Here is a 25,976-nt window from a genome sequence, read left to right as displayed (position 1 = left end):
AGTCAAAAAACAGTCTCGTGAAAATAAAATTTTGCATAAAAACATAGCCAGTAGAATACCGGAAACGACTCGAAGAGCCGTGTAATAAAAACTCTTAGCTAACCCAACCTATTTAAAAAATGAAAGAAAAAAGCAACATATAGTGAGAAAAAACTAATTTTTAGTCAGAAATGCCGGTACATAGGTGGGCAAGGGGGTAGGTGGAGGGGAGATCAAGGGATGGATGGAGGGACGGAGGCGGCAGGAGCCAGCCAGGCAGGGAGGGATGGACGGAGGAGTTTTACAAGTGGAATGAGGCAAACGATGATAAGTGGGCAGCTTATTTCGGAGGACAGAAGGTAAAAAAAGTTTTAGAAGTTTTACAAAAAAATGATCGAGCGAGAAGTCGCATCAAACACACAAATAGAATCAAAGAATATACACTAGACTTTGCATGAGAGCAGTTAAATACGAGGCTTTTCTAATAAAAAATCTCCGAAAACAAAGTAAAGACCAAAAACATAACCGACTAACGTCGGGCGAACTGCTCTCAAACGACCGGCTGGCTTTGTCAGTAGATAGTCACGGTTTAGTGAGGTTAGCTTTAGATTAATTGAACGGCCGTAGGTTGAGCGCAGCGGGGTGCACAAGTGGATTGGTGGACTGATGTGGGGGCGGTGCGTGGGTGGGGTGTGGGATCAATTTCTAAGAACCGCCCTTTACACCAAAAGTATAAGTCTCCCAAACAGTTTCTGTTAATCGCATACTTAAAGACAATTGGGCTCTAAGAGAACTTCATGCAAACTGGGCGCGACCTCTTCATCCGTTTCTGAAGACGAAAGTCAAATGGGTCAGACGAAAAATCGGCCAAGCGAAAAATTGCATAAATGAGACAAACAGGATTAATAAATTTGCGACCAAATGCTTTTGTGAGCAATTAACAAAGATTCCCTAAAAAAAGCCTGTTAAGTCATGTATGAAAAAAAAACATTTTTACTATAACTGATTGTTAATAAGGATCGGAGAGGATGACAATATGCCACATAACAGCAGCTGAAATGCGGCATCAACAAAAAGAGAGATAGAGAGACAGAGAGTGAGAGAATGATAAAACTTGAGCGAGAAAGAGAATGAAAGAAACCCTAACCGACAGAGAGAAAGAGAGATAGGAATATTTTCCATGATGGGATTCGACTCTGCAACTTCATATAGAATCACATAGAAAAAAACTAAAAATAGGCAAAACTAAAAAAGTTTTCAACTTCGCAGTCAAAAAATTTCAGAATAAATTTGGTCTCAAAAGCTCTGTCAGTTATCCTAACTCCGAGACTTCAAAAGTATCATTGGCCAGTAATGGTCGTTAAACTCAGAAAAAGACAAATATTGAAAAATTTTGAAAACAATTGCAAATTTTAAACTCCTGCTAGAATTCGAGATATTAAAATCCTAAGAACAAATTCATTGTCTTAAAAGACTATCCAGTATCCATGTTTCAAGGCTGAGATAGTTTCACTAGCTCATAAAGATCAATACACATGGAACTTGAAAAATTATCCGAAAATTTTGAATTTTATCCATAGAGTCATAAAAAAATTGATCACCATCCCATTAAGTCTAGAAACTATGCAGCAGCTGATTATCAAACCTTGGTGGAGGTCCAAGGGTCACTGGTGCCGGAAAAAAATCTTGCAAAAATTCAAGGCATTAATATCTTAAGAACCATTTCATTGTCTCAAGAGACTATCCGGTATCCCTGTTTCAAGCCTGAAATAGTTTCAAAGGCTCAAAGATCGAACATAAAAATTTTCCAAAAAATTTGAAAAAATTGCAAAAGACAAACAGGATTAATATATATGCTACAAACTGCTTTTGAGAGCAATTAACATTGGTTTCCTAAAAGCGCCTGTTAGATCATTTATGACAAAAAACATTTCAACTATAACTCATTGATAATGAGGATCAGAGATGGTGACATTACGCCACATAACAGCAGCTGAAGTGCGGAATCAACAATAGGAGAGAGAGAGAGATAAAACGCGAACGAGAAACAGAAAGAAAGGAACCCCAACCAAAAGAGAGGAGACAGGAATATCTTCCATGATTGGATTCGACACATCAACTTCTCTAGTTTTCTAACCTTGTTAAATAAATCATAAAAAAACTGAAAAAGGCATAAAAAAAGTTGAACTCCGCAATAAAAAAATCAAAACCTTTTTGTCTCTAAATTACTGTCAAATAAGCCATCTCCGAGACTTAAAAAGTATCATTGGCCAGTAATGGTCGTTAAACTCAGAAAAAGACAAATATTGAAAAATTTTGAAAACAATTGCAAATTTTAAACTCTTGCTAGAATTCAAGATATTAAAATCCTAAGAACAATTTCATTGTCTTAAAAGACTATCCAGTATCCATGTTTCAAGGCTGAGATAGTTTCACTAGCTCATAAAGATCAATACACATGGAACTTGAAAAAATATCCGAAAATTTTGAATTTTATCCATAGGGTCATAAAAAAATTGTTCACCATCCCATTAAATCTAGAAACTATGCAGCAGCTGATTATCAAACCTTGGTGGAGGTCCCAGGGTCACTGGTGCCGGAAAAAAATCAAAAAGATGAAAAAATGCCGCAAAAAACGTGGATAATGACTATAAAGGTCAAAAAAATGAGAAAAATGGCAAAAATTTTCAAAAAATGCTGATATTCGTGATGTTAAGATCTTTCAGGACACTCCATTACATCTAGAAATTATACAGTAGTTTATTTTCAAACCCTAGAGGAAGTTCCTTGGCTCTTGACGCTGAAAAAAACCTGAAATTTTCCTTTTAAATTGAAAAAAGGCAGTAATTTATTATCAAACCGCTTAGGCGTTTTCTGGCCCTCGGGTCCGAAAGGACCAGAATAAGGAAAAACAAATATCAAATTTTTTTTTAAAAAAAATTGCACGTTTTGTCAAAAAAGATGCTAAAATTCATAATTTTAAAATGTTGAAAAACAACCCATTGCATCTAGAAACTATGCAATAGCATATTATCAAACCCTAGGAGGTTACTTGACATCTAGGGCTGAAAAGACTCAAAAATGAAACATTTCAAAAAGCTTGAAAAAAAATTGTGAAAATTAGTATAAAATTCCGTGTTTTTAGCGAGCGGTTGTTCGTCAGTAGCTAGAAACGGGGGGGGGGCTGATGGGGGAAATAGTTGGGTGGGGGCAACAGCTAGGGGTGGGGGCAAAAGTGGGGGGGGGGGTCAACAGGGAGTACACCATAAGTATAAGTCTCCAAAACAGTTTGAGCTGAAAGGCTCTTAAGAGCACTTAACGTACGCTGTGCGCTACCTGTTTATCCCGTCTTTGAGGACAACAAGTCAAAAGCGTCAGACGAAAAATCGGTCAAACAAAAAATCGCATAAAAAATGCCGACAGGACTAATATAATTGCTACAAACTTTGTTTGAGAGCAATTGAAAATAGTTATTCTGCAAAATATCCTGGAAAAAATGACGAAAACTGAACATAAGCTTTTGCATTTCTCAAAACATTGTTTTCAAGTAAACTTCACGGATACTGGAGATATTGATGCAGATATTGATTCTATTTTCAAAAACGAGGTATCAAAAAGGGGAGAGGCATTTTTCGTAAGTATCAAAAAGGGTTCTTCGCTAACATTTCGGAGGAACAAGTGTCAATAATACAGTCTAAGTAAGTATACAATTTCTTCAACGAGCAGATTTATTGAATGATTTTGAACAATTTGGATAACTTGATGTCCAATTGGACAATTATTAGTTTTACTGATCGTGATAACCATTTGAACCATCGTGCTAATATTCCATCACATTCTCAAATTGGTAACAATGCTTTGTATTGTTTTATCATATCCTCCCCAATAAATAACTTGCAATCTAACAATGAAGAACAGCTATAAAGCTAGAGTCCTTACCCGAGTCATTAGTCATGGTAGCTTGTTCACTCTTATCCATTGTGAAGTCGAGGTTGCCTAGCAACAGCACCCCACTTGCCACTCTAAAGATGGACTTGATCTCTGCCTCTGTGAACTTCATCACACTCATGGCTTCAAGGGTGGCCTTGAACTCCTGCTGGTCGTTCATTCCAGGCACAGTCACGTGACCACCGGATAGGAATTTGTACGAAGCAAAGTCCTCCAGAAGGAACTCATCTACACAACAATTGAGAATAATTAATTAGTAACAGACAAGATTTTATTTTTAGAGGATGTTTTTACATGCAATTAGGTGGAATATTCATTTTTTCATGAAAAAGCTGATTTGCAAAGGTTAATCTTCCACTCATCATTCACAAAGCGAATCATTTAATATAATCGACCGAATACTTAAAAAATTTTCTCTTTGAGAGTAAAAATTTTGAATCTTTTAACGTTGACGGTATATTGAAGGTTAAATTTCAAGCAAATTGAAACCACGCGAAGTTTAGAAAAAACTTAATTAAAAAATAAATACTAAATGTTACTTCTTACCTTGCCAAGAAACACCAATTAATTTTTCCATTTTACAATTTTACACAACTTACTGATTACTGGATAATGAAGTTATTTTTTTCTATGAAATTGACAGTGCAATATGAAGCAAAACGTTGATGCTCATTGCGTCATTACTCAGCGTACACAATTAATATTGAACATTGCTAATTATCAGAACTTATTTACAATTACATTGACGCACTCCACAACTTGTGCGGTTTATTAGAACACAAGTTCATGGAATCGCGAAGTATTAAATCTCAACTCTTTCCTCTTAACCATATCTGTTTATTATTACAAACTTTCACATGCAAGCGAATGTGTACGACTTCAGATACAAAATTCTCAACCATATTCCTTTCAATGCAGCAGCACCAGCACTTGATCAACATCAACTGATAAAGACAAGTTCATTGTATACATTCTTTAAGACCATTATAAACTCACAACTTTGAATTTGATTGTTAACAATTGGGAACTTCCTGTCTCCTTCAGCGATCCGTCTTAGAAAAATCAGTTGATTGATATCTTCAAAGCGCTGTGCAAATCGAAACACCTCCCTCACACACCTCTGTTGATTTCATAATAATTCGGTTACGTAACATCTCTGTCGATTACATAAGAATATTTCGGTAACGTATTAGTATTCAACAAGCATGCATGAAATATCTCAAGCCTTGAAATTAAAATTATTTGCGGTATTTTGTTACTGATTAACAATTATCTTAATTGCACTCTTCTGCAAAAACTGCTCTCGCATGACTTTCTTTTTAAGTAAGTGTAACACGCATTCACTTCATTTCAGCAAATAATCTGAGATTAATTTGACCAAATGGTAGTCCATTAGTCTTGTACTCACGCAGCTTCTTCGGTGGGTCACTTTTCGAGTCAACTGCAAAATCAACGCTTCAAATAATAAATTTGCAGAACTTGCCAGATAACATTTGTTTCAAACACAACCAACTTCTATTAGGAACAATGTTGATAAAAGAAACTTTATGAAAAAAAAACCCTACATAAGTTGATAATTATCTGTCGAAAATTCGCTGGAGCCTAATAAGTATTCTAAATAAGCCTGCTCGTGCGAGCCTTCGCGTGGCACAGAAGGTTGAAACAGTTTATTACAGAAACAAAGAAGGACTGAGCGAGAAAGAGGAAATCAAGAAAGAAGTAGCAATTAAGACAAGTCACTTAAACGCGGGAGGTGATAGGAAACCACCGATTGGCATCATCTAGCAGTTCCACTTCTTAAAAAACTAAACAAGTTACAATAGAGACAAATATAGCTGTCAGATTGCCAGAAAATAGCCGCAATAGCTTTGCAGATCTGCAGTATCAAAAAGATAGTAAAAGAAACAGACAAAAAGCTCTTTTTTGTCAGTTAAATGCTGAGATGCTACACTTTGGATTAGGAGTCTGTTTAAGCTATTGCTGCTTCTATAAGCTGATCTCAAATAACCCTAAATTAGAGTGATACGCACTCACTTGACCTCATTTCTTTGAATAAAAGTAAAGAATAGTCAGTTTCAGAGTCAGGAAGTTATTATTGAGAGCGAGGTAAGTCACGCGTGACCAATTACTTAATCACGCGAATGAACAAAAACTCGCTCCAATTAGAGTCAAAAATGACGTCACGCGCGCACTTCAGTTGAAATTGCATGAACGAATGAACAAAAAGCAGTGGAAGTCAATGGTCGTAACAAAAATCGACGACGAAATAAAAAAAATATAGCAGGACAAGCCCTGGCTCAAATTCAATTGAATCAACAAACGACCTAGAATGGATTGGGAAAAACCATTTAGAGAAAAATGCTATCATAAAAATGGAAAAAAGTAAAAATCAAAGTCGAAACGCCGCATCTGAACAAAAACACTACCGCGAAATCAAATTTTTGTTCAAACATCACTCTCCCACTCTACTTGAAAATTCGAGATGAAAAAATTCACGCGCAAACCCATTAGCTTTTTCTCCACTTCCTGTTTCGGCGTGACTAAAATCATGTCTTAATTTGACTTCAAAAATCAGGAAAACAGCGAACAGATTTTAAAAAAACAGCGCACCAATACAATTCAAATTCAATGAATTGTAAAAACCAAGAGACGGCCAATAGTAGCCCCACCTCCCGCTGTGCGGCTACTAAAAACCTATAGCTGACAACAGATCATTGATCGTTTCGTGATAATATTTATATTACTACGAGCGTAGCTTTCCAAGACTTCAACCACTTGCATTCTATATAATTAGAATTTTCCAACCTTTTATAATTCAAAAATGCCAAAAATTTAGCAAATTAAAATTATAATGATCAGATTAGTTTGATTTAAAAATTTTTTGATTATTGAAAACTGGCCAACAAAAGAAAACATAACCGACTAACGTCGAGCGAATTGCTCTAAAAAACGGAGAATTGCTCTCAAACGACAGGCGAGCGGTTGGCTTTGTCATTAGCTGAGCACGGTTTGGTGAGGCTAGCTTTAGCTTGATTCGACTCAGCAATCTTTCTTGTATTGTTAGTAAATAAATCAAACAAAAATCCGATTTTGAAAATTTGCAAAATATTGCTAAACTTAAAAGAAACAGTTCCACATTTCGCAGCGAAGAAACTGTTCAAAAACATTTTTTGTCTCTGCATTTATTTCATGAAAACCATCTGCTAGACTTGAAAATCCACTAATGATCGTTAAACTCAGAAAGACAAAAATATCCAAAATTTTTTTCAACAAAATTGCAAACTTTAAAAAATTCTTCAGCAGACTATCCAGTATCCCTATTTCAAGCATCAAATAGTTTCACTGGCTCATGAATATCTATAAACTTGAAATTATAATAACTTTGCAAAAGTTTGAGAAAAAATTAAATTTTATCAAAAAATTGCAACAACTGGAGTCATTAAAAAATTGATAACCTTTCCACTAACTCTACAAACAATGCGACAGCATGTCATCAACTTAGGAGGTCCCTACAACGATGGGGCCGGTAAAATGAAAGTCGAAACGTAAAAATCAAAGTCGAAACGCCGCATCTGAACAAAAACCACTATCGAGAAAGCAATTTTTTGTTCAAACATCACTCTCTCACTCTACTTGAAAATTCGAGTGGAAAAATTTCACGCGCAAACCCATTAGCTTTTCGCTCCACTTCCTGTTTCGGCGTTACTAAAATCATCTCTTAATTTGACTTCAAAAATCAGGAGAACAGCGAACACATCTTAAAAAAAACAGCGCACCAATAAAATTCAAATTCATTGAATTGTAAAAACCAAGATACGGCCAATAGTAGACCCAGCTATCGCTGTGCGGCTACTAAAAACCTATAGCTGATAACAAATCATTGATCGTTTCGTGTTAATATTTATATTACTACGAGCGTAGCTTTCCAAGACTTCAACCACTTGCATTCTATATAATTAGAATTTTCTAACCTTTTCTAATTCAAAACTGCCAAAAATTTAGCAAATTAAAAATATAATGATCCAAAAATAGTTTGATTTGAACATTTTTTGATTATTGAAAACTGGCCAACAAAGCAAAACATAACGGACTAACGTCGAGCCAACTGCTCTAACAAACGGCGAATTGCTCTCAAACGACCGGCGAGCGGTTGGCTTTGTCAGTAGCTAACCAAGGTTTAGTGAGGCTAGCTTTAGCTTGAATCGACTCAGCAATCTTTCTAGTATTGTTAGTAAATAAATCAAACAAAAAACTGATTTTGAAGATTTGCAAAATATTGCTAAGCTTAAAAGAAACAGTTCCACATTCCGCAGCGAAGAAACTGTTCAAAAACATTTTTGTCTCTGCATTTATTTCATGTAAACCATCTGCTAGACTTGAAAAGCCAGTAATGATCGTTAAACTCAGAAAGACAAAAATATCCTAATTTTTTTTCAACAAAATTGCAAACTTTAACAAATTCTTCAGCAGACTATCCAGTATCCCTATTTCAAGCTTCAAACAGTTTCACTGGCTCATGAATATCCATGAACTTGGAACATAATAATTTTCCAAAATTTGAAAAAGGAATTTTATCAAAAAATTGCAACAACTGGAGTCATTAAAATATTGATAACCGTTCCACTAACTCTACAAACTATGCGACAGCATATCATCAACCTAGGAGGTCCCTAGAACGCTGGTGCCGGAAAATGATAAGAAATTCAAAAAGATTCAAAAAAAACTTTAAAATTGCACATATTTTTTAAATCGCTTATATTAAAGTCTTGAAAACCATTCCATTACATCTAGAAGCTATACAGCAATCTATAATCAAACCCTAGAGGAGGTTATGTGGCTCCTGAGCCTGGAGAAACGTAAAAAATGACCAATTTCAAAAAACTTGAAAAAAAAATTGAAAGTTGCAAAAAAACTGCTAGAATTTGAGATAAAAAAAGTTGAAAACTAACATAGCCAAAGATCAATTTCCCGTAACGTATTATTAACTCCTTCCCGAGATGTTCTTTTAGGCGGAAAAACCTGAATGACAAAAAATGAAAATAAAAACTGAAAAAAATGGCAAGTTTTGTAAAAAAAAAATGCAAAAATTGTGCTGTTGAAATTTCTTATATTAAAAGCTTGAAATCTACTCCATGGCGAAATATATTTTCCGTACTTTTTATCAAGCTATTGAGGACGTTTTCTAAACCCTTCGTCAGGAAATTCGTGAATGAAAAATGTCAAAAAAAAATGAAAAAAATTTGCACGTTTTGTCAAAAAGATGGTAAAATGTTGAAACCACTCCACTGCCACTAGAAACTATGCACTACCCCATTAAAAAACGTAGAGTAGTTTCCTTGACACCTAGGGCTGACAGAACTCAAAAATTTACAAAAAATTTCAAAAAGCTTGAAAAAAATTGTGAAAATTAGTAAAAGTGGCAATTAAAAGTGGCAAAGTGAAAATTAGTCAGTAGCCATGGTAGAGGGGGCTGCGGGGTTGCAACCGTGGAGCTGAGGGGGAGGGGGTGTGCAACAGTTGGGTGGGGGAGGCAACAGCAAGGTGGGGGGTCAAAAGTGGAGGGGGGCAACAGTGGGGGTGTCTTCAACCTCTAAAAACGCGCCTTCCCACCATATGTATAAGTCTCCAAAACAGTTTGAGCTGAAACAGAGCTGAAAAGCTCTAAGAGCACTTAACGCCCTCTGGTCACTACCTGTTTACCCCGTTTATGAGGACGAAAAGTCAAGAGCATCAGACGAAAAATCGGTCAAGCGAAAAATCGCATGAAAAAGACCGACAGGACTAATATAATTGCTACAAACTTCGTTTGAGAGCAATTAATTAAGAAAACACACCCACAAAAATGCTGGAGAACAGACGCCGTTGATTCAAATAAGCATCATTGGGATTGAAAGAATAGAAGATATTGAAAAAAAAAGATTTTTGCACAAAAACATTTTTTAAATCCGACTTATTTTGATGGTATTTCGTAGTTGAACATACTTGGGGCTACAGGGATACAGGCTACAGCGGCTACTATTGATACCCATAAGCATTAGAGTGGGTAACTCAGACGTATAGGAACGACGTTCAAATAGCGGGCATCTAAAATAGGGATTTATGGGTTTATCCCGTTTCCATTTCTGACTTCAATTTTCTATAATGACTATGTTCATTTTGAATTGCTTTGCTGAGCAAGTGATGTTCAAAATCGCATTAAGCAGAATGAGAGAAGAGAGAAACTAGCCTAGATAAGTCAAAAAGATTTCACGCAAAATGTTGAAAAAGCGGCAAAATGAGAAACAATTTTTTGTTCGACGAACTAAAACAAAGGAGAAATCCTGACGTACAATTCAAAAAATTTTCATTGACCAAACAGAAAACTAGACCTAGAACGGACTATGCATGGATTGGGAAAACCATTTAGAAAAAAAACTCGAACCAAAAAATCGAAAAAAAAAAACAGTAAAAATCAAAGTGAAATTGCCGCATATGAACAAAAAACCACTAGCGAGAAAGCGGATTTTTGTTCGAACACCGTTTTTTCACTCTACTTTAAAATTAGAGCGAAAAAAATCAAGCCTTAAAAGCATTCGCTTTTTTGCTCCACTTTCTGTTTCGCCGTGACCAAAATCACTATTCCAAGTTGACTTCCAAAATCATGAAAATGTGTGAACAGATCTTAAAAGACAGCGCCCCAATACAATTCAAATTTTTTAAATTTGTAAATTTTTAAATTTGTTTTAAATTGTAAAAAAAAGGAGCGCTATAATAGCCGACTGAGAAGATGAGGGCGGCTATTAATTACAGAAGTAATGTTGCTCTCTTCTTAATCTTCTCGAACACACCTGATTTTGTAATTCTGAGTTATTTTTGACTATCTTGACTGTCAAAAACAACTGTTGAACTTTTGTGCTCTTTGGGTTTCTCAACTAGCTTTCACATTAGAAATCATTGAAAGCAAAAACTGAAACAAAACAGTAGCCTTTTAACCCCAATATTTTTGGTCATCAACACTTTTTTGGAGACCTTTTTTTCACCGAGGCACGTTTAACCATTTATCCTTTGATAAAATTTTGATTATCAGGAGTCAAGCAGCCTTTGCAAAAAAATAAAATTTTGCGTCATTAGGAAGCTGTAGCTTGCAACAATTAACTTGAAGATATGATTAAGAACCATTCTGTCAGAAAACAGGAAAATTTATTCTTTGAATTCATTTTCTTCATAAAATTTACAATAAGTCTCATTTGCGCGCTGACTTAATGAGTCTGTGATATTTTTGCTTATATAGTTAACTCACATTTCAATTTTAAGCTAGGTCTTTTCAACACTGAGATTTCAAAGATGTAGAGAGTAAATTTTACAAGCCACTGTATTTTTTAAAATTCCCGAGTGAACTTTTGAAAATTGACCCAGCACGTTTGCGTGAGAACAACTGTCAAATCCAATGGTTCCACGTTGTAAAATTCCACAGAGATAACTAAAAGAAACGAACATAACCGACTAAAGTCGGGCGAATTGCTCTCAAACAAAAGACGAGCACGCTGGGTTACGGGTGCAACGCTGTACATGGGTGGGGACTTGGGGGTGAAGTGGGAGGGGGGTTGAAGTAGGCAAGGGGTGGTCAATCTCTAAGAACCGCCCTCCACACCATAAATTTCTGTATCCAAAAGAGCTTTGGTGAATCACAGAGTTTTTGAGACGGGTGCGACCATGTGCAGGTGGTGGGGATGGAGTGAGGGTTGGAATGTTGACGCAAGGGGAAGGAGGGTCAAACTCTGAGAAACGGCTATCACACCATGAATTTATCTCTCAAGAAGTGCTTATATGAATCGCATAGAGTCTAGTAAGCCAAAAGTTTCATCCTGTTTCCAAGAACAAAAGTCCAAAGGGTCAGACGAAAAAATCGCCCAAGCGGAAAATCGCATTAAAAAAGACCATAGGACTAATATAATCATTTTAGGCAAGGGGTTTAATTTCAACTGGATGCCTTTACCATACAGAATGACTATCAAAATTTGGGATCCATTCTTTTTCGCCCCCTCCCCCAGCTTAGTGAGCATAAATCTTATATGACCCCCAGGAGCACGTGCTATTTTTACATAGTAACGTGCTATATAACAACATATAATTTGTAACTGGGGGGTCATAAAAACACTGGGGACCGAAACAGAATAGATCCAAAATTTGGAATTTGTTTTGAAACAGCAAAAAAATGATTGAGTCTTTGTGCACGCACGTCAATACCTTTTCTTCCCATCCCTTTTTATCGACATCAACAATTCTTGGTGCTAACCTTCCGTCTAAACATTACAATCTATATTTGTATAGGTTAATTGTAATTAGCCTATATTTCGTCAGCATTACAATTAACTGAAGGAAACAAATGCCAGAGGCACGTGAAATAAATCAATTGAAAGCAAACTGAAGTAAACAAGTTTCGGAAACCCAGTTAACCAAAACCCACACAGAAGACAAGACGACGTCCCTGAGGCTGTTTTAATTCTACAGTACTAACTGATGGTGTTGTGGTCAGCTGCAGATAGGAACTGGTAGAAGAAGTGGAAGCTCCTCTCATCCGATGCTTGTCTCACTGCTCTGCTTTTTTCCAATAGATACGTCTCAATAGTTGCACCAGCTATGAAGCCAGCCTGGTCGAAGTTAATACGGATGAACTTGCCCTAAACCAATATCAATTTAATCTTACCAAAATCGTTTTACCTAGAGGGAATAAACTTGAGTTAAGTCATGGTAAGAGGCTAGTCGTAGCATCTTCTAAAAGTTACGCATTCGAGTTCATTTTTGAGAAAAATGTTTGAAAAAATTATTGCGTTCATAACCCAGAGAGAGTCACTAGCCATATTCAGTACCGCAAATATATCATTCATCGTTTTAGTCTCTTCTTTATTGCCCATAAGCATATTAAGTTGCTAAGGAACCCAGTACAATGTTTCATAAATATGAATACTAATGAATTTACTTCTGCTAGGTATAAGCTTCTCGCAAGTTTTATAAATATAATTTTCAATCAATTTATTGTTCCATTTTTACTCGTCATTTGTTAATAACGAACAAGACCAGTTGTTATTAACTAAATTAAACACTGAAAAGTGGACTTCAAAATTTTCATTTTTCAAAACATATTTCTTACGAATCGAGACGAGTTGTCATTCTTGATTGTCTTGGCGTTTCCAAAAGCCTCCAGAATCGGGTTGGCTTGCAACAGCTGTGCTTCCAGTTCACCCTAAAAACAATTCCACTTTCACAAAGATCATTAGAAAAATAACATGAGTTGACCTAATATGACCTCAGACACGTATTGGGACATCATTGTTTACAGTTGGGATATGAGTGATAAAAAGCATATTGTGCTAATTGTTGATAAAAACAAACCCTTCCAACCAGGTAGCCATTTAGACCATCTATTGGGCAATATTTGAGATGCTTACAGATATTTTGAGATCTGTTGTGCATTATATGAGACGTCGATGTAGACTAACATTCGATTGTTTAGGTTGAAATTATGTATGACGAATGATTTCATTTGACTCAATTTTAAGCTTTGATAATAACTTTGATAAATTCGAAAAATTAATAAACTAAATTTTTGACACTTTCACAAACCGCTCTATTCGGAACACCACTTTTAAGGAATTCATTTCATATTCACTAATTATTCGGCTATCTGATTTCACAAATTCAAGTCTTAGAAGTCTGACGTCATTGGCTTGAGGGGGATTAATGTTACGACAAGCGCCAAAGCATGAAAAAGCAGTTTAGGTGCTTTGGCGTGTTGCAATTTGAGTCTGATAGGCAGTCGTAAGCTTCAAAAAAGAATGGCGAAATCGAAGGTCTAATATCACTAGTTCAGGGCGTACGAAGAGGAGGAACGGGGAGGGGGCATGAATTCAAGAAATTTGAGAACTATTAGACTTCTAATGACAATTTAAGCTCAAAGTTTGTTTGCATATGAGTATTTGGATCCAGTTTGAAGCATTTCAATCGTGAATTTTGAGATAATATTCTTGAAATTGTCTTCTTACTTGAGCAAAGGCATTTCCCTGTAGGCACGATGGAAAATGAACAACGGAGAAGAAACTAGTTCAATTGAAGCACTTAAAATTAAGTACCATTAATTTCCTCTTTTAAGGAATGACAAAGAACAGCCAAAACGTAAGATTTAATTTCGATTTTAATTTTCAAATGACATTATTTGATTTAATATTTATAAATTGAAATGTAATTAAACAAGGCGGCTCGTTAATGTGCGTTCGCACATGATGTTCCGACCCGAGCTCATCTACATTTTTGACTAAAATGTCAACCAAATCAAGAGATAACAAAAATAGATGTTTGAGTTTAAAACAATCGTTACACATTCTATCTACTAATTGAATTACTAATGCCATGCTTCATTACAGCACCAACGTGACCTGACATTGAAGAGACTAGAAAAAAAATAGCACCAACAAAATTTTGGCGGCAAAAAATGAATATCTAAATTTAAAAGCACCTGGTAACAACGTCAAAATGCAGTCAGATAAAACCTTAACTACACAAGTTTACCTTTTACTAACTATACAGCAGATGAAAAGTTTTCTTAACGAGACTAGGTAACAAGCCGACAAAAAGAACGAACAGTGAGGCGAAACTTAAAAATTAATCAACATTTTTTGCACCAAGAAAATTCAAAAATCTTAAAAAACATTGGTTTTTAATAAAAAAAATCCTTGATAAATTACTAAAAAGTCATTACAAAACCAAAAGCACCCGTCTGTGGTCAGACTATGCCATAGAAACAAACTAAAGAGAAACTCAAAAAATTACAAACGATTTGCGAAAACACAAACCTTTGCTACCATTAAAATCAATACCTATCATCTGAATATGTATTTTTAATTCAGTTGTTATTTCTGCTATTTCAGTTGAAGGATTTATACTGAAAGATTAAATAAGTTTACTTGGGCCACATTTAAAAACCATTGGGATCTGTTATTACGCGATTGTTCTGAAGGAAGAGAAAAAGAAACGCAAAAAATGGCCATTCAATAAACGTTCAGAAAAACGAAACAACAGTGGCACATAATATCAATATATATGTTATTTCTTGAAATACACGAAATTCGATGGGACATCTGATTGATGAATAGAAGTTAAATTTGACGAAAGGAACCTATTCGCTATATACTGAATGTTTCGAGCAACATCATTCATTCAGTCCTCAATTACAAGCCTATGAGATCTGTGAGCAATTTACGGCTACCTAAAGAACAAAAACAGCGAATTCAGGAAAAAAAATTGAGCGACAAAAGGGTCGAAGGCATTAAAAAAATGAACTTTTCACTAAACACTCTTCAATTTTAAATTAATTTTTCAGGAGCAATGGGAAAACCTTTTTTATCAATATAATTTCAAAAAATCAACAAATATAAACAAATACATTAGACGCACGAAAATTGCGGGAAAACACGTATTATCAACGCCATTAAATTCATTAGCCTTCAACGGAAGCCAGTATATACAATAAATGATGCCTCGAGGGGACAATAAGTTTTTTTGCCAATCGTATTTCATCAATAAGACCTTACAACAAGTTAATGACTATGAAAACAACAACAGAGAGAGGCAAAAACCACAAATTCAGTAGAAAAGTGCCTGAAGAAAATGTCGAAGCAACTCAAATCATAAGCTCTTCCCTGAAAACTTTATTTATGATCCGTTGAACTTCTTCCCTAAACCAATAGGGACTCTCAGCAGTAAGATGATGTGATAAGATTTCAAAAGGATCGAAAAACAAAATAAAGTACCCAAAAAAAATATGAATTCTCGTGGCATTGATGTTTTAAAACTAATAGGTAGAAGATAAAACCGCTAACCAGATTAATTTTGGCTATAGTAGAACGGAAATGGATTCTGTTAGAACCAACAATGACCAAGAGTATTCACGAAAAAAAATTAGGAATGGTTGAATTTCAAAAAAGTTTCGAAAAATTATTTTTAAACCCTTAACAGCCAGTAAACTCAATCTTTCATCGGAGCTCAATGACGATGCTCAGATATAACCCATAGGAAGGAAAATGATGTCTGTCATGCATAGATAGTTAAAAAGACATCACAATAAGTCTTATGACAGAAAACAATAACAAAAACAGCAAAAACTAAAATTCAGTAGAAAAATGCGAGAAGAAAGTGTCGAAGACAATTAAACCATTAGCTATTCTCTGAAAACTTTCTCTGTGATCCACTGAACGTCCTCTCTAAGCCAATTGGATTACAATAATCTTTGGATAATGTGATAAAGAGTTCAAAAGTGACCAATAATTCAAAAAATCCAAAAAAAAATTTAAAAAAATTGAAATCTTTGTCATTGAAGTCATATAACCAATAGCTAGAAGATAAAACAGCTAAACAGAATATTTTTAGTCGCAGTAAAAAGCAAGTGGGTCCAGTCAATACTGAAACTCACTAACAGTTCAAGAAAAATTTAGGAATTGTTATTGTTCAAATAAAATTTTCGAAAAATGATTTTTATTTTAACAGACATTAAATTCAATAGCTTTCAACGGAAGTCAACAAAAACGCTCAAAGATGCCCCGGTGGCAGTACATTTATGTTTGTCATGCATAGGTATTCATTATGAGATCACAGTAATTATAATGACTATTAAAACAACAAAAAAAAACAGGAGAAAACCAAAAAATCAGTAGAAAAGTGCAAGAAGAACGTGTCGAAGCCATTTAAACCATAAATTTTTGTTTAAAATTTTTATTGGTCATCCACAGAACATCGTTTTTAAGCTAATGGGAACTGTCAATATTTGGATAATGTGATAAGATTTCAAAAGTAACCAATAATACGTAAAAATCCAAAAATTTTAAAAAATTGAATTTTTTTGTCATTGAAGTCATATAACCAATAGATAGAAGATAAAACCGCTAACCAGTTTAATTTTGGTTGCAGTAGGAAGGAAGAGGGTGCTCTCACCCCTGGACTGACTTACAATTCACTATAATAAGATTATGATTCTTTAATATTCAAAAAAAAATTCGAAAAATTATTTTTTAAGTCTTAACAGCCATTAGCCGCCCCCTCAATGAAATAGACATGTTCACTTAATGCTCATTATGGAACATATTGCACTGTTAGTCAATGAATCCCTACCATAGGACTCCAAAAAAAATAGTAAAACTTCAAAAAGAAATTCAAAATTTCATTCAAAATTACGAAAACTCAGAATCGAAGCCAAAAAAAAAACATGAGCAATTCCTTGAAAACGACGTTTTTTGTTCATTGCGCTTCATTCGGCTATAAAGGAGTTTTGTCATTAATAGAACGTCGATATAAAATGTGACTTGTCTCTAGGTGACTTAAAAAAGCAAAAAAGAGAAAAGTTTTATTAAAAAAAGGGCTCTCAATTAGAGTTCGATTTTTTTTTTGATAGTGAACTTCCCTATGAGACCAGAACTAGTCTTTCTATCGCCTTGCATTCAACTTTTACGAACTCAAAATTTATTCTTTTTATAGAAATTTGAATTAATGTTTTCGTAAAAAAGATCTTAGTTTGAAGAAAATTGTACTAAAAGTGAACAATCATGCTAAAGATCCCATTGTTCACACAAAACTTCAATCCTCGATAACTCCTCGAAAAAAACGAAATTCAAAAAAATCTTTTTACTTTTGAATTCTACGCTGGACCAGCTTTTTAATGATACCACTCACATTTCTCTACGACGAATATATCGATCGGCCAAAATTCACTGAACAAAAAAAAAACCCATTTGAGTATATAGTTCCTTCCCCCACAAGTGGGGTCGGAACAATAACTCTTTGTTATGATCGAGAATTAAGATGTTTGAATAAAAAAATAAAGGAAGACGTTATAGTAGTTATAAATAAAAGTTATACCAACCTTAATCTTAGTTTCTTTCTGAACTACAATAAATTCAAAAATTATACCACATCTGATTAGTTCAAAACTCTTTTAAAATCAATTTTTTTCATATCCTCTAAAAATTTAAATTAAATCAAAATTGATCTGGATTTGTTTTTAATCCCATGTCAGCTAACACCACCTTTTAAAAAATATGAATTCATCATCGTTGCGAGTGCTAAATAATGATCAAAAAGCCACCCAACCAACGCCGTTTCACGTTGTCAAGATTGTATCATCCATATTGTATATCAATAGTTCGCTAGCTACAACCAAAAACATTCTCTGTCGTTCTATTATACATGTTGGACTCTACAGAGGTGGCAAAATCCCATTTACCACAGGGCCAAAAGCAAAAGTTAAAAAAACCATAAGGAAAGAACAAGCACGGGGGAAAAACGAAGAGGCGTCTCAAAATTCTAAAACAAAATCGAACTAATGTAGAAAGAATTGCTCTCTAACAGGTGAGTGCTCACTTTATATAAGCGTGGGGAGTATCTTGGATAAATATCTGAGAGACTTCAAATGATGCCAAAAATTGTTTATTTTAGACCAGTTCCTGACGCAGTGAAAATTTAATATTTTAACCGAAAGTTATTTGAATCTTACACATTCCCAAATCTATTTTTTTCTTTGATCCCTATAGGTTAAAAAATTTCAAAAATAGAAAATCTTTTAAATTGTGGACTGTTTTGGTGTCAGTGTCATCGAGACCATCTATTTATAAGATATAAAATGGCAGACCCGCAATCTATGGAACTAACAAAAGTTAAGATTATTTGTCAAAAAACCTACACTATGGTACCGAAAAGATACGTACAACACACACTTTGCGCTTTTTAAGCGTTACTTCCGCTCGAAACAATTGATTTGCGCTAAAGCGTGAAGAAACGTGTGACATTTTGAAGTTTTAAATGAAATATAATCATTCTCTCAGCTTGCACTGCAATGGTTCAGTTAATTTCATCTTTTACTGTTCTCCACGCTGTTGCGATTCGCAATTTCCTATGTATTATTTAATGCTTGTGCGCTTTTTAAAAATTCATTAGGTGTACGTAGGTTTTGGGTACCATAGTGTATAATACCGACAAAAAACAGAGCGAACCATATTGAGCCCATAATCAACAAAAAACTTTTCCTCTCGCTTTATAATTAATTTTCATAGCAACTTCAGCGCACTTTGCAATTATCAGACTAGTCAAACTAGCTTACAAACAGCGCTGCAATTTTACATTTATGAAGTTTTTATCTTGGTCTAAGTTTTAAAAAAACTTCGGCCAAGATAAAACTCTGAGAGATCTAAAGACATCTGAGAATCTAGGATCCAATATTTCGAATAGAAACAACACCTGTTAATCAGAAAAAAGTATCCTTTGATTATCCATTCAGCTATCGAAATATGGGTTTTCATAAGTATACCCCATTTATTCAATATGACCTCATTAAATTTGAGTCGAGAGACGTAAGAGTAGTTTTTTTAATCAAATATTTGAATATTTGACAAGTGACAAGGCCCGACTTTTTTTAAAAATTAAAAAAATGATAAAAACTACACTCAGCTTTAGCACGTAAAAACCGTTAGAAAACAGGTACCCCTCTTCGAGCCGTGAAGTCCAGCAGATCTCGAATAATGTTAAAGAGCCTCTTTCGAGAGCAATTAAAAATTTTGTGAATATCGGAAACTTTGAACCCAGGAAGCGTTGTACGTTTGAAGGAACGGGGTTTGCAAACTGTATTTGCCCAATGCTGTGCAGCTTAAGCATGGCGATAGTTCATTGAGATGTTTCACGAAGGGTGCACACTAGGGTGTGAGAGAGTAACTAAAGCTCCCAGCTATGACCAGAACCACATGACATTTGAGACTCTGTTCGAGACAGGATTAAAAAGAAGTTAAAACTAGTGGGTTGTTAGCTTACGGAGATCATTTCAACCTAAACAACACACAAATTACAGCTAGTACAAAGTTAGGAATTCTACTCTGCTATGATAACTATGAGATGGATGTCAAATAGAATATTTGCATCTATTCTTTTGCCCCTTCCCCAGCTTAACGGCCATAACTTTAGACGCCCCCGAGTACACGAGCTTTTTTATACAGTAACGTGCTTTATAACAAATAAATTGGGGCTGTAAAAACACTGGGGGAGAGAGAATAGATCGGAATGTTTTCTCGCTTCAACTCCCATATTTTGAACTTTTAATTAGTTTTGATCAATCCTCAGTCCATTTAGTGCACGGAAATGATTTCAACACGCAAAAAGACTGTGCAGACCAGATATCTTAAAGGATAAAAGACATAAATAGACATATGATTTGAAGAAAATTCAAGAGAGTTTGACATTTGCTTTGATTTCTTGATCTTAACTTGATAGCTTGAAACAAATTGCACTTTTAGATCAAGATCCCGTCCATTGCTACAATGGTGCCAAATTGAAAATTTTTGAAGCCCGATTACAACAGCACAAGCGCGTGGAGGGGGGTTAATAAGTACATCAGTGTGAATTGGGAACAGATCCGTGAATGGAAAAAATTTGTTGACATAATTTGATATCGCTTACAGCTGATAGTGTGTGACTAGTTGATGAGTTGATCTTGCTCTTCTGGGAGGCAGCCACATAAGCAATGTATTGGATGACCTTCTTGGTATTCTCTGTCTTCCCAGCCCCACTCTCTCCCGTGCACAGGATTGACTGGTCCTCACGGTCCAACAACATTGATCTACAAAAACACCAAGAATAACAAAATGCATTAATCACAATGGAAAAATAAAGAACAGAACAAGCAGTGCTATCTCGCACTCAATAATGCATCGCAAGTACAAATATTAGAATAGTTGCAATCAGAAATAGTTATCAGCTACCCTCCCATTTAAAAAAATCTAATTCGTCATTTTTTGGGAAAACTGCAAAAATTCCAGTAGAGCAAAAAATTTCTCAAATATTCAAAGCTGCAACAGCATTGCAAAACACCATAAAAACTTGAGCAACTTATTGCGGGAAAAACACGTCTATAAACTTCAAGTCCTCTGTTTGCTAAAGCGTAAGTCCACATTAATTCAGCTCAACTGTTAAAAAATTCACACATTGCAACACCTCCCCTCCCTCCCTCCCTTGCTCCCAAGCAATGGCACGAATTACCTGTAAGCTGTATCTGCGATGGCGAACACGTGAGGTGGGTTTTCGTGTCTCTTGTACCCCTTGTATCTCTCCACAATCTCATCAGAGTAGATGGGCAGGTGCTTGTAGGGATTCACCACCACACAGAACAGACCAGAGTACGTCTAAACACACAGTAGCTCATGCCGACAAAATTCATTGTTACTCAAGGCCCTTTTCAGATTAGTCATTAAAACGTAGAAATAACTTTTTCTTCAAATAAATGAAGACTCAATTAATATTTAATGTTCATAGCCATGGTCAATGAAACTTGAATTACATCCAGCCTACAGATTTCATGCCAACAGATTTCATTGTTACTCAAGGCCGTTATCAGATTAACAGTAAAAGGTAGAATAATAGACAACCTTTTTTTAGTGTTAACATTCATAGACAACAAGTAATAATGGAAGCAACTTAATCAATCACTTAGCAACAGTTCAAGTGTGGCGACAACGCAGGCAATCTGGCAGCCTAAAAATATTTCACCGCGGAAGCTCTTAGGCAATTTAAAAACAAATGCTCCCTTAGATTGTCTTGAAGAATTTCAGGCTGTCTTTAGGAGGTGTCCTACTTCTTTTCACTCCGATTCATTCAACCATATAATCTCCCTTATTTTAACATATTTTTTCACACATACATCAACTAACCCCCCCCCCCCCAATTTTCACCCCAATAGATAAAGGGGTCCCTCTGATTATTAGCCAACGGTACAACGAGATTACTAATTTAACTTACGTAAATGAGGCCCGAGAAGTATCTCTCCTTGAGATTATGGAGGACAGATGCCTCGTTCAAGTTACTCAGATTGGCCATGTCTTCTGTCTTTGAGAACTTCGGAGGGTTCATCTTGCTTACGTCATCACGTGAGATAACTTTGGTATCACCTCCCTGCACCAGCTGCACTTTGTACCTAAAACGCAGAAAAACAAATAAACAATAGCCACTTCTGTTGAGACTATATGAATGACCAAAATAATTCTTAGAGGTGTCTATGAGCGCAAAATAAATGTAGGGCAAAAGAGGCTGCATAAACTCATAGCAATTGGATAAACTTTAATCAAAGAACTAAAAACTACGGAGTTAAACTTTTTGAAAAGAACAAAATCTCGAAAAAAGCATGAAAATATCTCAAAAATTGCGACCAACTCCACCTTTTTTTTTAGAAAATAGGAAACTTGCAAATACAGAAAGATTGAACAGAGTAACGAAGTACGTTTCTTCAGTTTCATCTGACACAGAAAACTACCAAACCAAGAAATCGTTAAAATTAATTCATTTTCGAAAAATGTTCGAACTGACTTCATAGCTTTTTTATACTTAATTCAGCTTCTAAACTGACGAAAATTAAGCTTAATACTAAGCTCAGCTAGCGATCGCTCTAATGATCTTTGATAACCTAATGCACTATGACTAAATCACTGGGCTTTATCGAGTTTTGCTCTTTTGACATTGACCGTATTTAATACATTGCGTAAATCAACGAGTCAAATCCAATCAGGTAAGTGAGGTAAGTCACGAGTCAAACGTGAAAACCATAAACTAAGTAAAACGAAAAACTTGATCAAAAGGTACAGCGAGGAACGGACTATGAATGGATCGGAAAAATCAGAAGCAAATTACCGCATGGGAACAAAAAACCACAAGCGAGAAAGAAAATTTTTGTTGAAACACCCTTTTCTCGACGTGAATTGCGACGTCCATTTTTTCGCTGTAATTTTAAAGTAAATCTACTTTCAAATTACAGCGAAAAAAACTCACGTCGCAAAACCAGTCGTTTTTTCGCTCCACTTCCTGTTTTGGAGTGGCAAAAATCATTCACTCCGAAACAGGAAGTGGAGCGAAACTTCAATTTGACTTCAAATTTGACTTCAAAAACCATAAAAATATATTTTAAAAACATCGCAAGAAGACTCTGGAACCTACTCGAAGTAAAAATCAATTTACACCCTAGCTAACAGCAAAGATGATAAAGCTATCAACTTCATTATATACAGTTTGAAAAAACAAATGGAAGGAACAAATTATCAGGAAAAACGCAAATTAAAAATATTTGCCTGAAATTCTTTCGTATGCTGCGACCCACAGGCGTTGTATAAAAAATATTATCTTGTATAAGTCATTTGTGTTCAACGAATGACTATCAATTGATGGGAAAAACATAGCCAACGATTCACCTCGAAAAAGTAGAAAAATCGAGCAAAAAGAAAAAAAGTAAAGGACAAATCTAAAAAATAATATTTCATATAATTAATAGCATTCTAACATTGTAAATTCGCAAAAAATGTTCTCAAGACAACTTAGGCACTGCAAAACACTTGAAACATGGGCAAGAACTATCAAAATCTTCATTAATGATTAATTTATTTTATGGGAAAATACGCTATCAAACCTTTATTTGATCACACTAAGTAACAAAGCCCTATCAAAAACTCTATATAAGCAATTAAATATGATCAAATAATTCTGAAAAGCAAAAGAAAGAAACAATAAAGGCAAAAACCGAAAACTTGAAGAAAAAACAAGCGAAAAATTTTATCTTATATTCTTCAGTAAAAACAAACTTCAATCAATCTTGCCCAAATCAAAATTCAAAAAAATCAAATTAAAGCTAATTTCAACCGAAAAATTACCCCAGACAAATAAAAAAGAAAAAGATTACAAAAAACCGCTAGAAAAACGTCTAAAACGGCAAAGTCATAAAAAAGCTCAAGATTGCGTATAAAACTCTGGTCAGAAATGGTAAGAAAAGCTCCAAAACGTGTAACAACTTATTAATGTGGTTTAGAAAAAGCACTGAGCTCTAAAAATTAAGGGGGAAGGAAGATGAGACAGGGGAAGTGAGATGAGGCGGACAAAATCGAAAACAATGTTTTCAAAAAAACGCTTATATGCAGTTATTATTTTTTCAAAAAATATATATATTCAACCTGCTATTAGTTTAATCACACCCAAAACCCGGCAGGAAAACTTTGAAACATTGAAACAACAATGCAAAAAATGCAAAGAACAAACAGCCAGAAAAAAAATGTGCATAATTTCTTGCAGCGGAAATTATCATGTCTAGCCTTCAAGCGTCGTCTCATAACAGCATCGTCTATAGAATGGCTCTCATTTCAGAAATGTTCAAGGGAAACTACGACAAGCAGCTTAAAGTAAGTAAAGACAAAAAATCGGAGAAATTGCTCAAATATACTCAACGTGCGTCAACAAAAACAACTGAAAATAATATCAAATAGTCAGACCACCAAAACTGCTAAAACAACCAATTTCAATAAAACTCCCCAAATGCTGTAAAAATGTGTGAAGAGTAATATAAAAACTTCTAAAACAGCTCATAAGGCAAAAAATGGTTTTTAAAATAGCTAACACTTGAGCCCAATAAAAGGAAATCTTGCTCTACCCAAGAATTCGTTCAACCGTTCGACCAGATCATTCAGTTGTCACATGTGACCTCGACTTTTTCAACCTGTTTTAAATGCGCTCCAATTTTCTTTTGATAAAACATAGAATAACGCCGGCGAATTGCTCTGAAACGACCGGCGAGCGGTTGGCTTCGGTAGTAACCAGTTGGGCCTAGGGATGCTAGCATTATGGAGGGGGTGACCGGTATGTGTAGGGGTGGGAGAGCGTTGGTGGGGCGGGGGTGTTGGCTTCAAGCGATGGGGTAGGTTGTGAAGGCTAGATGAGAGGGGTTCTAATTGACACCCGAGCTGGACAATGGGAGTATTGAGGGGGTGGGCTAATGGGGGGGGGGGGTGATGGCTGGGGAGGGTGGGGTGACTGAGGGGTCAAACATTTAGATTAAAAACCGCTCTTCACACCATGAAATTGTCTCCTCAAAACAGTTTTGGTTAATTACAGTATAGTAAAACGTAAAACTTAGGGCTCTAAAAGAACTCATGCTCGCCGAATGCTCACTGTTTTTTCTGTTTTTGAGGACGAAAAGTCAAATGGTTCAGACGAAAAATCCGTCAAGTGACAAATCAAGTTAAAAAAGACCGCAGGACTAATATAATTGCCACAAACTTCGTTTGAGAGCAATCAAAAAGGCCACTCTACCAATATTCCTGTTCGACTCGTAAAAAATACAGCAGCCCAAAACAATTCAAATTCTTTCAGCACAGTAAGCTCCGACATTCTACAATCCAGGTATTTCGAAGGACCTTCAAAGACCAAATACGATATGCAAATAAAGTATCGAAGGGAGAAACTGCTTTTCGTTGTTTCATGTAAACAAAAAGCACATGCTGAGATCTGAATATAAAATCAATTTTGAGTTAAAAATGTTTTTAAGAACTTTCAGTTTCAGGATTAATTAATGTTCGACCACACTATGAAATTTCGGACAAGCTCTTAGCTGCAACCAACGTCCATATCCTCAAAAAGTTAGCTCTCCAAATCAGAAAACGCAACACTATACAACAACGTCACTTATTTCAAAAACAATGCTTTTTACAATTATTTTCAACTATTTAAGTTTAGTTGAATATATTAGTCGTTTATTAAATGCTTCAATGATCAACACGGAAAAACAAGAGGTGGAGAAAATTTAATGGAGAAAGAATTTAAAATTTTCCCACTTTTCGTTTAAATTGATTTTCTACACGCTTAAACCTTTTTCAAGTTCCAGAAAAGTATAAATTCTAAGATTACATGTCGTATAGTTGAGCTATTTTCTTATTTCCGTTATCGCTAATTTCAACTATCTCAATTTGCCATTTCACACCACAGAATATTTCTCATGACTACGCACTGCCAAATGCCAGCAATAATCATCTTTATGGAAGTGCTACTTTAGGTAGTCTCGATTGACATTCAGTACATCATGTCCTAAAAACAATGTTGAAATTTGCTTTGACTGCCTTTGTCATTTCATGAACTAAGAAAACTGGTTTAGTAAAAAATAATCTGCAAAGCGTTGTAGATATATTAGGGGCTATAGTAAAAACAAAAGTATCATTGATGCACAAACTCTCGCAAAA

The 25,976-nt window shown here is 35.2% G+C and overlaps 1 protein-coding gene across 10 annotated transcripts in view; it reads right to left on the bottom strand.

Moving 5' to 3' along the window:
* Nucleotides 1–25,976, bottom strand: part of LOC142351925 (uncharacterized) — a 91,325-nt gene that overhangs the window by 60,981 nt on the left and 4,368 nt on the right. For 6 of the 10 annotated variants that reach the window (XR_012760981.1, XR_012760979.1, XR_012760982.1 and 3 more), the window contains exons 3-10: nt 21,730–21,904; nt 20,974–21,116; nt 20,395–20,554; nt 13,950–13,967; nt 13,058–13,150; nt 12,425–12,587; nt 5,336–5,368; nt 3,919–4,155 (exon numbers count right to left, since the gene is read on the bottom strand). Coding sequence is in view for 6 of the 10 variants with exons in the window: in XM_075404183.1 (XP_075260298.1) it covers nt 3,919–4,155; nt 5,336–5,368; nt 12,425–12,587; nt 13,058–13,150; nt 13,950–13,967; nt 20,395–20,554; nt 20,974–21,116; nt 21,730–21,904 (1,022 nt within the window). In the remaining 4 variants the exon portion in view is untranslated. Of the gene's footprint in view, nt 1–3,918; nt 4,156–5,335; nt 5,369–12,424; nt 12,588–13,057; nt 13,151–13,949; nt 13,968–19,752; nt 19,768–20,394; nt 20,555–20,973; nt 21,117–21,729; nt 21,905–25,976 lie in introns of all 10 variants that reach the window. The other 4 variants (XM_075404185.1, XM_075404188.1, XM_075404187.1 and 1 more) reach the window with 4 other exon arrangements.

This window comes from Convolutriloba macropyga, chromosome 13 (genome assembly GCF_964194025.1).
Source record: "Convolutriloba macropyga chromosome 13, txConMacr16.3, whole genome shotgun sequence".
Taxonomy (NCBI): domain Eukaryota; kingdom Metazoa; phylum Xenacoelomorpha; order Acoela; family Convolutidae; genus Convolutriloba; species Convolutriloba macropyga.
Note: the sequence above shows the minus strand (reverse complement) of the source record. Positions and strands in the feature narration are given on the sequence as shown.